Genomic DNA, 16980 nt, shown 5'->3' with positions numbered 1-16980 from the left:
GTAACTTAGATATATAGGAAATGAGGAATGGAAATCTCTACTAGGAAGATGAACAGCTAAAAGTTTAGTCCTGTTTATTATTTTAAAGGTCTTATACCACAGACCATTCTTTTCTGCTCCTTAAAATGATGTATTGTTTTTAATGGGAGAGGAGCAGGAGTAGTGAGATACTGAGGTGTGGTAGCCACTGGACAGGGGAACAGTTGACTCAATCGGAAGGAAACTCAAAGACTGATTTACAGGGAAAGGTTAATGAGTAAAAGCAGGAGACCAGAAACTACATAGAAAGTGAACAGGAAACCTAAGAACTGAATCCCTTCTAAAAGAAAGGAGGCCAGAGGAAAGAAAGCCAGTCATCTGTCCTCACATGGGTCAGAAGCCAGTGGGTAACCAGGAGTCCAAGGATCTGTCTTCAAGTGGATTAGAAGTCAAGAGGACTATCCAAAGAGTCAGGAGGTTTAAGTCTATGGAGACTTTAGTATTCCTATGATAGTGCATGAATATATCTTGACAAGGAATCACTCTTACCTGCAGGTAATATCTAGCCTGAGATTTCTCCTGTTGACAAAACTTATTCATAATCTTTTAGTAATTCAGAGTAAGAGAGACAAAGATAGGAGAAGGGCGTATATGATACAGGAATTGGAATTACAGAAAACTATTCTTATAGAAACACAGTTTTGCCATTTTCTAGGACTTTTTTTTTGAAACTAAGAATATAATGGGCAAGTCAATTAATTTTAGTTCATGATGTCACAGAAACTTATCTGAACAGTAGCTTCCTGTTTTGCATTACAGTCAAACTGGTGTTAGATGTAGTCTCTATTTTCATATCTCAACTTTAGCCCTTTTAACTCTAATATAGTCTGATATTCTTTAGTTTTTAATTCTTTAACACTATGTCAAAGACATGAATTGACAACATACACCATTTTCTTTTTACAACAGAGAATATGAAAGTAATTTTTAACAAATTGAAGAACTTTGAAAAACTTCTGAGCCTCAACTTCAGCCTCCAAATACATTGTGGAGTGCTGCAGCCACTTATTTAAATAAGAGATTTGGCTACTTATTCTCAACATTATGGTCATAGCAAAACTATCACGCACAGTGAGAGCATATAGATTAGCAGGATGTCTTAGTGGAAAGTTTGTATTTTCTTTCTTAATAAATTATTGCCATTTGTTTTCAACATGATAAAAGACATTTATGGAATCCAAAGCTAACATTACATTCAATAGTGAAACTCTGAAAGCTTTAATCCTAAAATCAAGAACAAGACAAGGATACCCATTTTCAGCACCGTTATTCAACATTGTACTGGTAGTTCTAGCCAGAATGATTGAACAGGGAAAGATTTTAAAAGGCATCCAAATTGGAAAGGAGGAAGTAAAATTATCTCTTTTCACAGATGACATGATTATATATATATATATATATATATATATATATATATATATAGCAAAGAATCTGTAAAAAACTACTAGAACTAATAAATTCAGCAAAGTTATAGGGTGTAAAGATCAGCACACAAAAATCAATGTATTTGTGTACAACAGCAATGAGCAATTCCAAAAGGAAATTAAAAAAGCAATTTCATGTGCTATAGCATCTAAAAGAATAAAATACCTGGAGATAAGTTTCTAAATAAGTAGAAAATCATCCAGTGTTCATTGGTACAAAGACTTAATATTGTTAGGATGCCAATACTACCCAAAGCAATCTACAAATTCAATTAACTCTCTATTAAAATTCCAACAGCCTTTTTTTACACAAATGGAAATCACAGTCTTCAAATTCATATGGAATTTCAAGAGGCCTTGAATATCTAAAACAATCTTGAAAAAGTACGAAGTTGGTAATTCACTCTTCCCAGTTTCAAACATTACTACAAAGCTACAGTAATCAGAACATTGTGATACTTACATAGGGATAGACATAAAGACTAATGGAATAAACCTATATACATGAAGGTATTTGTAAATCATATATATATACACTAAGGCTTAGCATATATAAAGAACTAAAACTCCACAACAAAAAGACAAAAACCATATTATGGGAAAAGGGGGTGAATAGGCATATCTCCACAGAGAATATACAAATGGTCAATAAGCAATGACCATTTGTATATTTAGTAATGTTTAGTAGTTACTAAACATTATTAATCATTAGAGGAATGCAAATCAGTTATACAAGTGATGGCTAGTTATTAGAAATAAAGAAAAATATAGATGTTAGTGAGGAGATGGTGCTTATACATTGATGGTAGGATCATCCGCTGCATCATGGTGCATCATCTGTGGAAAACCGTTAAGCTCTTCCTCAAAATTCTACGTATAGAATTGCCATATTGCCCAGCAAATCCACTCCTACTGCAAAGAACTCAAGACATAGACTTGAGGACATAGACTCAAGCAAAGACATAGACTCAAGAAAATACCTGTACATTAATGTTAATTGCAGCACTATTCACAATAGTCAAAAGATGGAAACAACCAAGTGTCCATCAGCAGATGAACAGATGAACAAATATGATATATAGACATAGGGGAAATTATTTAGCCATAGAAAGGAATGAAGTTTTCATATATTCTACAGCATAACTGAAAAAAATATGTCAAGTGAAATAAGTAAGATAAAGGGCAAATAGTGTATGATTCTACTTATATCAAATATTTAGAATAGCAAATTCATAAAAAACAGATTAGCGGTTACTAAGGAATGTGGGGAAGAAGTGATAGGGATTTATTTCTTAATGGTTACACACTTTCTGTTTGAAATGATTAAAAAAAATAGAAATAGTGGCAATATTTGTACAGCCTTGTGGATCAATCAGTGCCACTGAATTTTATAATTAGAAATGGTTTAAATGGCAGGGGTGCCTGGGTGGCTCAGTGGATTAAGCCGCTGTCTTCGGCTCAGGTCATGATCTTAGTGTCCTGGGATCAGACCCACATCAGGCTCTCTGCTCAGCAGGGAGCCTGCTTCCTCCTCTCTCTCTGCCTGACTCTCTGCCTACTTGTGATCTCTGTCTGTGTCAAATAAATAAATAAAATCTTAAAAAAAGAGAGAGAGAGAGACTGATACTGAAAAAAAAAAAAAAGAAGTGGTTTAAATGGCAAATTTTGCTATATGTAACTTACCACAATTTAAAATATTTTGCTGTTTTATCTCAACACAAGTTAAACTGCTCAAAATTAATACCTTTTTTTAAAAATCCTCTTTAATGAAGGATTCCATATACTCTTGAAACTTATCATTTTCCCAAACTTTACAAATTTACCTTCCCATATTCCTTCCCCCAGCAAGTTAATGGGTCACAATTCTTCATGCTTCCTCTACATTCATATAGTGCATGTGAGCAACAGTATGACATTTGTTATCTTTCACTAACTTGAATAACTTACTCCCTCTTAAAACCTATGCAAATGTGGACCTTGACTTTGTATTTGATTTATAAGCTCCTGATAAAGATGGGAATCTTTTTCAGAATAACTCTGTTTTTAAAGAAAATATGGAATAAGGTCACCGATTATACTTTGGTAATGCATAAATCTATATTGCATCTCAAAGTGACAATTTATATGTTAGGAACAGGACTATCGCCAGAGATGTTTATTTTGTTGCCCTCAGCTTGCATCAGCAGCACTTCGATTTTTTAGGATGCTGCATATCCACTGGTATGTTTCTTTCTTTACCTTCAAATGACTTTGATTAGCTATGCATGCTACCACTGGTCATGCCTCTGAGTTTCTAAGCTTAGTTTGATATCACATGTTTGTTCCAGCCTGTTTTTCCAGCTTCCAGGCATGGACTGCAAACTTCTGCAAGTGGATTCCTATTACTACATAAGGAATAGCTAGAAAAATTCTAAGTGCAATTTTTCTGATAGCAAAAATTTATGAATACAAAATAAATGTCAAAAATGGTGACAGTGATTGATAATGGAAGGAAAATCAGGCTGTTTTACGAATACATATAAAAATATAAACTTTTAATAGAACTTAGTCATGGCAGTTTTATATTCCTGTAATCATGATGGAAGTTAAAAGGTAGTAATACTAACCAATCTAGGATTCTAGGTCTGAATTTAAAAGCACAACCTATGCTAAGGATGAATGAACAACTGGTTATCATTTTAACTGTTGCCTTTTGCGTAGCCTCAGAATTTAAAAACAGCAAATGAATTACAGTATTTATGAGAACAATTGCAATTGTTACTTTGAATTTTCAGATATGTCTACTTTTCAAACCTTGGGTTCTTCAGAAGTTAGTGTCTCCTATGCTCCTGATGCCACTTTATGGGAATGTCTGTAAATGACCATGCCATTTGCATGGATGGGACAGAGAATGAGTAAACAAGAAGCTGGAGATGTACTCGAATTCCCATTTATTCTCTTATCTTAAATTATTTGAAGAATGAGTATTTTCAGATTTTTCTTTAACTTATACTTTCATTCTTTGGCTTGACTGAGAATAAATCAGTGTTAAAGCATGCTCTGTAAACAGAATCAAGCCTTCGCTACATTGTAACTAAAGCATGTTATAATGGCCCTTTTCAAACTTTTACAGTTTAGAAGTAGAGACTTGATTGTATGGAGAGTTAATCACCTGAAGGAGAAAAGCAATTATTACTTTGTATCATAAGATGTCAATTCCTATGATTTCCTTTTTTTAAAAAAGCCTCTTCTTGAGACAGTATATTTTTTCCTTGAATTGTAGGGTAGGAGGAAGCATTATCAAATGTGCCTAACTATACAATGGTATAAAAGCTACAATTACAAATTGAACTTACTTTTTATAGCAATTTCCCTAGGTGCTTTTGTTGATTTGAAAAGTTGTTTTAAAAATTTTGCTAACGGTCCACACAGTTATTAACCATCTCCTGTGGTTTCTGTTCTCTGAAGAAAGTTCAATCACTTATTTCATTTTATGGAATAAATCTGTGAAGTGTTTCTAATGGTATGACTCAGTGTATGTAAAAATATTATCAGACTTGGATGAAAATTATTTTTCCATCATCACGCTATAACATATGTGACTTTCTTAAACGGATGTAATTTGGTAGCTGGCCTAACATTACATTTTCAGAAGGTATATGGTATTTGACAAAACCTATATCTCTCTGCATTTGTTAGTTATATATGTCCTTGGCCCAACTACTTCAAGGTAGTATTATCTGCTCTGGTTATTGTGAATATTAAATGAGATAGTATATATATTAATAATATATTAAATACATGTATTTTTACACATTTTTTTAAAGATTTTACTTATTTATTTGACAGAAATCACAAGTAGATGGAGAGGCAGGCAGAGAGAGAGAGAGGGAAGCAGGCTCCCTGCTGAGCAGAGAGCCCGATGCGGGACTCAATCCCAGGACACTGAGATCATGACCTGAGCCGAAGGCAGCGGCTTAACCCACTGAGCCAACCAGGCGCCCTTTACACATATTTTAATAAAAGTCATAAGATGGTTTGTAAATTTAACTAAGTATAATCAACATTTAAAGCACTCATCTTACAATAATAATCTGAGATACATATTGTAAAATTACTTAAAATTTTAAGTTAGTTCTTCCCAGTGAGTATAGGGACATGGAAAAGAAAGCAAATTAAAGGAAAAGATGTATGGTTGTGAACTTCAGAGAAGACCTTTGAATGGCTTCATTTCTTGAAATTGCTAAAGTATATATTTTCCCCTGAAAGAATGTAATATTACATTTCTATACCTACCAGACCCAGACCTTTAAATATCCTTAAGTGGGGCTTTTGCTGGTGTAATTACCTTAAATACCCTTAAATGGGACTTTTCCTGATGTAATTACAGTAATAAATATGGAATGCATATAAGTCAACTATTTATAAAGGCATTAATAGGAATAGATGTTGCTTATATATAGGTCATTATAGAAGATACATATTAGAGACATGGCAACATTATCTGTTGAAAGGTATAATATTAAAAGCATGTATTTTCAAGTATTAAAATCTTTCAACAGTTTTAATCTGTTAAATTTATCATTACTATTACTGTTATTTGCAACTTTTAAAATAATTTACATTTTGTTCTGTCTAACCTGAAATTTGTATAACATGTTAGTACAAGTGATGGGTAATCTGTAGTATATTATTAAATTTAAACTGAAGGAAAGCTAACAAGCTACTGCTTCTGCTTTTTTTTTAACCACAAAAACATGCGAGTAATTAAATTACCATGATTATAGATTGAAAATAGTGAAATACTCCTTGAAGTGGCTTTATCCATTTAAAAAAAAAATGATACACTCTGTTTCAGTTTTATTGAAGTGTAGTTCACATAATATGTTATATTAGTTTCAGGTGTAAACATAGTGATTCAGCAATTCTGTTCAATACCCAGTGCTCATCACAATAAGTGTAGTCACCCTCTGTCACCATACAGTGTTATTATGGTAGTATTGACCATGTTCCCTATGCTGTACATTTCATCTCTGTGATTTATTTATTTTATAACATCTAATCCCCCCATTTCACCCATCCCCCATCCATTTCCCCTCAGGCAAACATCAGTTTGTTTTCTGTATTTATGATTCTATTTATGCTTTTTAAAAAATTTTTTTATTGTTTAAGAATAAATTCACTTGGGCGCCTGGGTGGCTCAGTGGGTTAAAGCCTCTGCCTTCAGCTCAGGTTATGATCCCAGGGTCCTGGGATCGAGTCCCACATCAGGCTCTCTGCTCCACGGGGAGCCTGCTTTCTCTTCTCTCTCTGCCTGCCTCTCTGCCTACTTGCGATGTCTGTATGTCAAATAAATAAATAAAATCTTAAAAAAAAAAAAGAATAAATTGACTTACATAAATCATGGGATTACCATTTTATTACTGCCCAGAACTATATAGTTGAGTCCAAGTTATTATGGAAGTGTTAAATATATTTGAATTATATAATAAATCAGGAGATATTTCTTAAAATGGTAAAAACTAAATGTTATATTGAAAAATTGAAACTTTATTCAGAATATATGCTGCTCAGAATAAGTAATTTCTCAGTCCTGTAAGAAGCCCTTATCTTACTGTAAAAATTATCAAAACATGTCATGCTTTATTCTAAATATGTTTTTGCCTATTGCAAAGTTAATTGGCACTTCCACTTTCTCAGTCCTTTTCAAGGCCAAAATCATTGTCAGTAGGTTATCCTAGAATTATTAATATTCTACTAGATTTTTATATTGGTTTTTCATTTTGAGATGTTTCACTGTCATTCATCCAACCAGATCGCTTACTTTAGAGTGATACTGGTATTTCCTAAAGAATTATATATTTGCATTCTTGTCATAAAATACTAGGATATATCTCAGTAATAGTATAAACCAATTCATTTTCTTTCTTTTTTTAAAAGATTTTATTTATTTATTTGACAGAGAGAAATCACAAGTAGATGGAGAGGCAGGCAGAGAGAGAGAGGGAGGGAAGCAGGCTCCCTGCTGAGCAGAGAGCCCGGTGCAGGACTCGATCCCAGGACCCTGAGATCATGACCTGAGCCGAAGGCAGCGGCTTAACCCACTGAGCCACCCAGGCACCCAAACCAATTCATTTTCTTAACAAACAAAATGTTCACTAATTTTCATTACAGTTGGCAATCAGAAATATGTGGGTCAAATCATTAGTATATGCCCATTATTCTAGACTAGATTCATTCTAATGGACATGAAAATTTATAACTTACTATACTTTTTGAAATCATTTCCCCAGATATATCTGTTTTATACACATTAACTGATCTTAGAAACCCAAAGAAGGTAACTGGTTTGTTAGACATTTTATGAATAAATAGTTCTTAAAACCAATCACATATGTTTTCAATATACAGATAAGAACATTTAGAGTCACTTTTTCATTTACTCAAAAAATAATTCTTTTTTCTTTTTAATTTTTTTCTCAGTGTTCCAAAATTCATTGTTTATGCACCACACCCGGTGCTCCACGCAATACATGCCCTCCATAATACTCACCACCAGGGTCACACCACCATCTACCCTCCTCCCCTCCAAAACCCTCAGTTTGTTTCTCAGAGTCCACAGTCTCTCGTGATTTGTCTCCCCCTCCAACTCCCCCCAGCTCACTTCTCTTCTCCATCTCCCAATGTCTTCCATGTTATCCCTTATGCTCCACAAGTAAGTGAAACTATGTGATAATTGACTCTCTCTGCTTGACCTATTTCACTCAGCATAATCTCCTCCAGTCCCATCCATGTTGATACAAAAGTTCGACATTCATCCTTTCTGATGGAGACATAATACTCCATTGTATATATGGACCATATCTTCCTTATCCATTTGTCCACTGACAGTTGTCTTGGTTCTTTCCACAGTTTGGTGACTGTGGCCATTGCTGCTATGACCATTGGGGTACAGATGGTTCTTCTTTTCACTACATCTATATCTTTGTGGTAAATACCCACTAGTGCAATTGTAGGGTCATAGGAAAGCTCTATGTTTAATTTCTTAAGGAAATCTCCACATTGTTTTCCAAAGTGACTGTACCAACTTGCATTCCCACCAACAGTGTAAGCATCCACAGTATACCAGGCACTATTCTAGATACTTGAGGATGTAGTAGTGAGCATTACAGACAAGGTCCTTTTATATTTTACTTTAATTTTTATCTTTGCTCATACTGTTATTGTTCCCCAATTTTCTCCATAGCATGAATTCATTTCATATTCTCTCTATATATTTTATATGTTTTATTTATTTGTATTTGTTTTATGTATAGTGTCTATATGAACTAGAATATGAACTACAGAAGGATTTGTCTGGTCACTCGACTTCTAGTGTAGTACCTAAAATTTAGTAGGTACTTAATAGATTTTTGTCAAATGAATGAATTGAATAAAATGAGGACAAGGAGTGTGTGATATCCTGAAAGCTAAGCAGAATGTTTCTAGAACCAAATGGTCAACTCTGTCAAATGCTGCTGATGGGTTGAATTACATAAAGACATGAAGACTGGATTTACCCAGGTATAGCTATGACGAATGATTTGTATGGGGTGAGGGACAAAAACCATGTTAGAGTACATTCAAGAAAAATGGAAATGGTGAAGAAGCAAAAAGAGAGTACTTTTTAATATATCTATATCTATAGATAGATGATAGATAGATAGATGGAAAGATATCATTCAAGGAATTTTGAGGGATAATGAAATTAAGCTGTAACTGGAGAGATGAGTATGAGGCCAAAAAAGCCTTTGAAATGTTTTTCTTATATTTTGAAAATTCCAAATCTACAATAAAAGAGTATACAGTGAACCCCCTTATGCCCTTCACATATACCAGCAATATCACGATTTTTGTTGACTTATTTTTTTTTTAATTTATTTGACAGAGAGAAATCACAAGTAGATGGAGAGGCAGGCAGAGAGAGAGAGGGAAGCAGGCTCCCTGCCGAGCAGAGAGCCCGATGCGGGACTCGATCCCAGGACCCTGAGATCATGACCTGAGCCGAAGGCAGCGGCTTAACCCACTGAGCCACCCAGGCGCCCCATTTGTTGACTTATTTTATTTACTCATTTTTGTTGTTGCTGCAGAAATATTTTGAAGTGAATTCCAGTCATTTTAGCTGTATGTACTCCAGTATGCATCTAAAAAAAAAAGAAAGAAAAAAAAATAGCAGGTTTTTACACAACCTGATGCCATAATCACTCCTAAAAGTAACAGCAATTCCTTGATGCTATCTAATACCTAGTTCTTATCATATTGCCACAATTGTTTAAAATAAAAGTTTTTTATTCTAAGTCCAGTCAAATTCTAATTTACATTTGATCATTATATCTCTAAATTTTCTTCTAGTCTAGAGTACGATCCCTCTTTTATTGATGAAGCAAGATCAATTGATCGGTAGACTGTCTTACATTCTTGATTTGTATCTTGGCTTCTTCATTGTGTCATTTTATTTATTTTTCTGTTTGCAATATTATTGTAAACTGTAATGTAGTGTAAATGTTTGATTAGACTTTTTCATCTACTTTGGGAGACATACTTCATAATCGGTGCCCTGTGTGTCATATTTCATCACATCAAGAGACACATTGTTCACTCTCATTCTTTCTTAAGGTAATGTTGATCAATGAAGTCAATTGGTGAATGCCTTATGTTTCCATTCATAATTACCCATTAACTTTTCATCTTATGATTTGATGATCTTGGCCTAATTCAGTTAGTTCACTTACTTTACTAGAGGGTAATTTCTTAATTCTGTCATAAAGGAGGGGTCTTTAAAAATTGAATAAATTGCATTTTTGCTGATGGAAATGATCTAATAGAGAAGGAAAAATCACAATGTTAGGAAGAACATCAATACATGAAAAAATGGCAAAGTTGGTAGGTAAGAAAGAATAGAGTCCACTGCATAAGTGATTAGGAAATACCTCAGGTAGGAGCAGGAACAGTCTAAGTAACTTGCAAGGTTACAGTAGCACAAAGTAAGTATATTTTATTAAATTTCTATCAGAATTTTTCTATAGAATCGTTTTGATAATTGTACCTAATTTTAGAAGCATGCATTTTCAGTTTATAATATTGTATGTGAAATTAAAACTGAAACCATTTTAAATTTCACTGCCTATATTTGACATTGACCCTATTTGTTAGAGTTTTTCTAATTTCTTCCTCAAAAGTGATTTTTAAATTAATGTGTCTTATACATCTATATCCTTGCATCATAAAAAATGGGGACATATACTTTTATGTAATTGTTTTTCAGCTTTTGTTGCTAGTCTGTTGCGAAGAGAAATAAATGCTACTGCTAAACAAATAAAATGATAAATAACTGGCAGTTTAGTTTAGCCACTAATGGAGCCTAAAAGTCTTTAAAATGACAAAAACAGCAACTTTTATGATTTATAGATGCATTTTCATTACACAGTTTGGTCATATACTTGACAGTTTTCTCTCTTGGTGACTTTCTACTAAAAATTATAGTTTTGTGTCATCAGAGTGAAAAGGCCATTAGAGTTCAATAGAAGAATTTGACAGCATCTCTTCTGAAGCTTACAACAATTCCCGTTGGTGGATGTACAATCTCCTTTTCCCCATTTTTTAAAATAGTAGTAGTTCTAATGATAGTAATATAATTTATTCTCGAAGAATACCTACTACAAATTTGAACCTATGAACTATCTCCAAATTGTCTCTCATATGCTATATGAAATTCAGTTTTAGACAATCATATTTCTTTCTTTTTTTTTTTTAAAGATTTTATTATTTACTTATTTGACAGAGAGAAATCACAAGTAGATGGAGAGGCAGGCAGAGAGAGAGAGAGGGAAGCAGGCTCCCTGCCGAGCAGAGAGCCCGATGCGGGACCTGATCCCAGGATCCTGAGATCATGACCTGAGCCGAAGGCAGCGGCTTAAACCACTGAGCCACCCAGGCGCCCCTAGACAATCATATTTCTTTATGGCTCAGTGATTTCCATTTACTACCTGTTGGTCTCTACACTCTGAAGAGTATTGTCACTCTTTTGGGGTTACTGTATTGTCTGCCATGATATGTACTCTACTATAAATTAGAATTTTAAAAGCAACTTGAATTATATAATCTCTTCAGTTACACAGTGCCATGTTATTGCTTTTTCAGAATCCCTGAAGCTGATTTCCTTTCCTGTTTTGGCATCCCCAAAAGAGCACTCTGTATTTGTTTTGGAGACAGGAATGTAATATGATGTTTTATTTTGTCTCCTCTAACTTAGGTAGAACATATTGCATGAGCTACATTGACCAATTATTATTATACTTTCTAATCATTTATTGGACAGTTAATACAACCTTGTAAAGACTTCCCTAGATTATCCCTATAAACTAGATCATTTTACCCAAGAACCACAGAGATAGAGCTAAATAGATAAGGATGAAGAAAAGCTGATTGGGAGAAACAGGAAATATTAAGCCCTCAAACTCACCTGATATTTTTCAGATTCTCTTCATCTTTACAAATGACATACTTGCTCTCTACTGAAATATATTGTACAACTTAAGAAACTAAGTTTTTCATTGACTTGAATCTTTGTTTAAAACATGAAGGTTGAATTTAGATGTATCCATATAATATTTATTACTCTTTAAAATTTTGTCTTTTTTGTAGAAGTAAGTATGAGAATCTTTTATTGTTCTTCTAAAAATTCTAAACTACTAGAAAAAATGGTTCATTGAGGTAGTTAATCCTTAAGGCAATATAAACCCCTTATGGTTATTTTAATGTTGGTAGCTTTGCAAATTTGTCCTTCCAAATGTATTTGGAAAATGTTTTATAGAGTGGCTTAGAATTTTTAAACTGTATTACCAAAAAGAAATGTGTTAAGTACTTAGGATTTTTCATATTAATTGAGAAGCAATATTTTATAAATTTAGAAATAATCAATCTTTTGATTTTTTTGATAACTGTTTGGTAAAGAAATACTTCTAAGAAGTGAGTTTATATGTTGTATTGAGGTGTTGAGTTTAATACCAACCTGCTGTAATGAGGCTCAGGATAGTCTGAAAACTCATCTTTTTTTGCCTTAAACGTATAAAATGTATACATATAAAATGAGTTATAGGACCATTGTATTAGATTCAACCAATTTCATTTTAGTCTTGTCTCGCCTATTTCTACATGTTATTTACTAGATGTGAAATGAACACTGTTAATTAATCTTTATCAATTATCCATAAATTTCAAATTTCATAGGCTATTTTTTAAGATTTTATTTATTTATTTGTTTATTTTATTTATTTATTTGTTGGGAGAGGGATAAGCTGGCTCCAGGCTGATAATAGAGCCTGACATGGGATTTGATCTCATTACCCTGATGACCTGAGCCAAGATCAAATCAGATGCTTAACCCACTGAGCCACCCAGGCGCCCCATAAACTATTTTAAAATTTTGTTCTTAACTCTGATATTCTGTCTTACAATTAAAAACAAAATAAAGGTAGTGTTGACTCATTTATCTAATAAATATTTATTGTGCACCTGTTATGTACCAGGGACTGTTAAAGACTTTGGGAAACTATGGCAGAAAACAAAACAAGTTAATCTACTATCCTCTGAGAGTTTGCATTCTAGTAAAAAAGTTAAAAATAAACAAATATACAATATCAGGTAGGGTTGTTGCTATGATTAAGAGCATGGTACATGACTAGAGGATGGTAAAAATGAAGAAATTTACCTGCTATGTAAACTTTCCAAGACTTCCTCTACCCACCAATTTAAATGCTCTTTTCACTCAAGATCATCCATATGTGCCATCCATGTAGGTAGGTACAGTCATTATTTCTAATATCATGCGATTAAATAATTTCTGGCCTGATGTTAGTTTAGTTTTTCAACCTTAAGACCCCCTCTCTGAAAGCTGGGTCCATTGATCTCCATCTATGTTTTATCAGTTTTTAATCCTAAGTCTTTTTGTAAGTGCTTAGCAAATACTTTCTTTGTCAATGAATGAACGATATGCTCAGAATGTCTTAAGGTCTCTGGCTGTACTGGAAACCCAAGGCCATTTTTGACACTTAGAAAAGACTGAGTTTAAAAAAAAAAATGGTAGAAAGTAACATTAATGTATGTATTCATTTTGTTTGGCTCAAGTGAACATTTTAGTTTATTAAGAGTTCTACATTTTACATTATTTTATTAGCCTAACTTTATCATCCTTTTTCATAGATTTTTGGAAAAAAAAAAAAAAGAAGGAAAGTTTTCTGAAAATTAATCTTTTATCCACAGGTACTACTGAAAGAGTATGCTTGATCCAGGGAACAGTTGAAGCACTGAATGCAGTTCATGGATTCATTGCAGAAAAAATTCGAGAAATGCCCCAAAATGTGGCCAAGACAGAACCAGTCAGTATTCTACAACCCCAAACCACCGTTAATCCAGATCGCATCAAACAAGTGAGTGTTTAGTTGGGAAATCAAAGAGAAATATCCACAGCATAGCTTGAATTCCTTATAAAAGAAGCTTTAACATCTTAGCATATAAAGTTTTTCTTTTCCTAAGCATACTTAATATATAACAAAGTTGTCATTTTATTTACTTAAAGACAATCAGAGTCTCTTCCTTAGATTTATCAGTTGATTTATTGATTAATTGAATATCTCTTTTTTTTAGTGTTACACTAAGGAGCAATTATGTGGCTCATTTCTTTTGTCATTGCCTTTTAAAGAATTTATAGGCACAAATTTGATTAATTTATAGGAATTTAATCTATTTATATTACATTCAATTTTTAAATAAAGTATACAAGTTGAAATGAAACTATATCCTCAAATTTCAAGTACCATATTTTAATAATATTTGTAGTCTTTAGTATAGTTATTAGCCATATAAACTCCTGTTTTGTTAATTTGTTATATTCAACATTTTTTATATAAAATATGTATAAGTAAATTTTTGTACCTAGCAAATAGTCCTTTGTTACAAAACAGCTATTATGTTCTGTATAACATATAGTACTTACATATATATATGTCGTGAAGGGCCAGTGTTCATTTTTAATGTGTGAGATTTTCTGTAACAAAAATTTTACTTGATAAAAGAAAATGTGAGTTTTTAAGATTGATTAATGACTGACATGAGAAAAACAACATTCTTTAATGTTAAATTAGGTGAATTCTTCCCCATAAACTCTTTAGATTCTCAAATTTTTTGATACCTCATGAATGTGATTATTGTTTCTGCATTTGCCTTTTTATGCCTTCAAAAGAAATGTATTATTCTTCATTAATTCACAGAATACTTAATTTACAGAATTTTATGTTCATTGTAATAAATTTGAAATGTAGCTCAAAATCTTATTAATTTCATGTTTCTGAATTGAGAAAAAATTTTAAACTAAACAATATATTATAATTTTACCAATATATAGATAAAAATAAGCCTAATTAATCATATACAAACATAAGAATTAATAATTAGGTAATATATTTCCAAATTATAGGTTAACAGTCAATTTTCTTTTAATTACCATTGAAATTTCTATTAATTACCATTAAAAAATTTCCCATGTTTTATCAGACAGCTGTTATCCCATATAAGATTGTTCATTTTATACTCCTTGTCACTGTCAAGATGGTTCAATTTGTGTACCCTTCACAATTTTTCAAGGACATATCTTTTAATTTTTGCATGACAGAATGTAAATAATTTAGAGGTCTAAACATCAGTAGATTTTTTTAATTCTTCACAGCCATTTATAGTTTTGAAATGTTTAGTTTAGCTATGCTAACTGAATACAAGGAATATTTTTAAAACTGACCCCAGAACTCTCTGGAGGTGGTCAGATTCTAAAACTATGAGTTTAGTTAAAGACCTTTGTGTTAAAATCACCTGGGGCTGAGATTTTACAGAATTGGCACTAAAGTGTAGGATTTATTGACTTTCTACCTTACTCCAACCTATTACTTCTCTCTTTTCTTTTCTAACTTCTGTGAGAAAACTTCAAGCATTTAGAGATAAGAGCGAACATCTTGATTTTTTTTAAAAGTAAAATATACAGTGTAGTTTGAGTAGTATGATATCACTGGTGGTATATTTAGGACAATGATATGAATTATTATTTATTATTTTTATTATAATAGGTAGCACCATCATATAATGGAATATGAATAATTGTTATAATTCTGATTTTCTCTATGCAATATGAAATTTGAGGGCTACTTTATATCTAGTACCAATATAGATTGATGAAAACCAGAATTTGAAAAATGTTTGGTTTATTTTTACTTGCCTTATTCAGATAATGTTATTTAAATTTAAAATAAGTGTTAAAAAATAATAGTGATTGATTGACTTTTGTGTATTTTCATTCATTTGTAAGCCTTGTAGATATTGATGGAATTAAAATTATTGTTGGTTTTAATATTTTCATGTAATAATAATGTATGCAATTAGAGTATCATTTAAAATCATCAAACAAGTACACTAAATCTAGTAGGACAATATATTTAACCCTTAAACCCTTTATTAATAAATGTAAAAATTGAAAAATTTACTCAAAAAATCTGGAAAAAAGATCAAAAATATTTCCAAGATATTATAGATCAACAGTTTTATATGTTCTAAGTTTTCTATTTTAACAATATAAGATTTTTTTGTTGGGTTATTCTCCAAATAGTAAGTCAAGCATATAAATTTAAATGACCACAAATTTATTTCTGAAAACGCTGGTTGTCCATTATCAAATAATACGTCCAAACTTAAATTCTCTAGAATATATAAAAACATTTCATATGATATTTATATATGGTGTAAGCTATACTGCATAGAATCATAGTAAGATTTCTTTTAAATGATGGTCTTTCCTTTAACTTTCCTTTATCTCTACTTTGGGCTTTATTTAGTACTGAAGTTAATTTTAAAAACAATTTCTTTAAAGCATCTTCTTAGAATTTTATTTTAGTTAAATTGTACAAAGAATAAAATTAGAATTTCAAAAAATGAGAGTGCTAGAAAATATAACTTCTGCATAGAAATGAATTCATGTTGAATATGAAATTACAGATTTTCTTAATGTTTATTACTATATATGTCTGTTGTGTTTTAAGATTGATAATTTTAAGGTCTTGCTTCTTAAAAACATACAAGTTATGTGTAACTTGGACTTAAAATAGGAACTAAAAGTTAGTTCTAGACAAATAAAAGTTGCTTTAAAAGTTATAATTTCAAATCATATATTATGGACTTTTAACAGAATATTATATTCTGAATTATGTAATCTAGTTACCATTGGTAACTGAATAAATTGCATGAACCAGAACGTTCTGCCCAAATGAAACCTACCCTTATTGACTGAATGAGTGCTCAAATATAGTTTCTTTTTTTTTTTATTTTTTTTTAAAGATTTTATTTATTTATTTGACAGAGAGAAGTCACAAGTAGGCAGAGAGGCAGGCAGAGAGAGAGAGGGAAGCAGGCTCCCTGCTGAGCAGAGAGCCCGATGCGGGACTCGATCCCAGGACCCTGA

General features: G+C 32.1%; 1 protein-coding gene across 3 annotated transcripts in view; it reads left to right on the top strand.

Moving 5' to 3' along the window:
* The window catches only part of NOVA1 (NOVA alternative splicing regulator 1), a 144793-nt gene that overhangs the window by 94355 nt on the left and 33458 nt on the right, over positions 1-16980 (top strand). For all 3 annotated transcript variants that reach the window (XM_059373026.1, XM_059373025.1, XM_059373027.1), the window contains exon 3: positions 13743-13909. In XM_059373026.1, coding sequence (XP_059229009.1) covers positions 13743-13909 — 167 coding nt within the window. The remainder of the gene's footprint in view (positions 1-13742; positions 13910-16980) is intronic.

The sequence above is a fragment of the Mustela nigripes genome, chromosome 13 (assembly GCF_022355385.1).
Source record: "Mustela nigripes isolate SB6536 chromosome 13, MUSNIG.SB6536, whole genome shotgun sequence".
Classification (NCBI taxonomy): domain Eukaryota; kingdom Metazoa; phylum Chordata; class Mammalia; order Carnivora; family Mustelidae; genus Mustela; species Mustela nigripes.
Note: the sequence above shows the minus strand (reverse complement) of the source record. Positions and strands in the feature narration are given on the sequence as shown.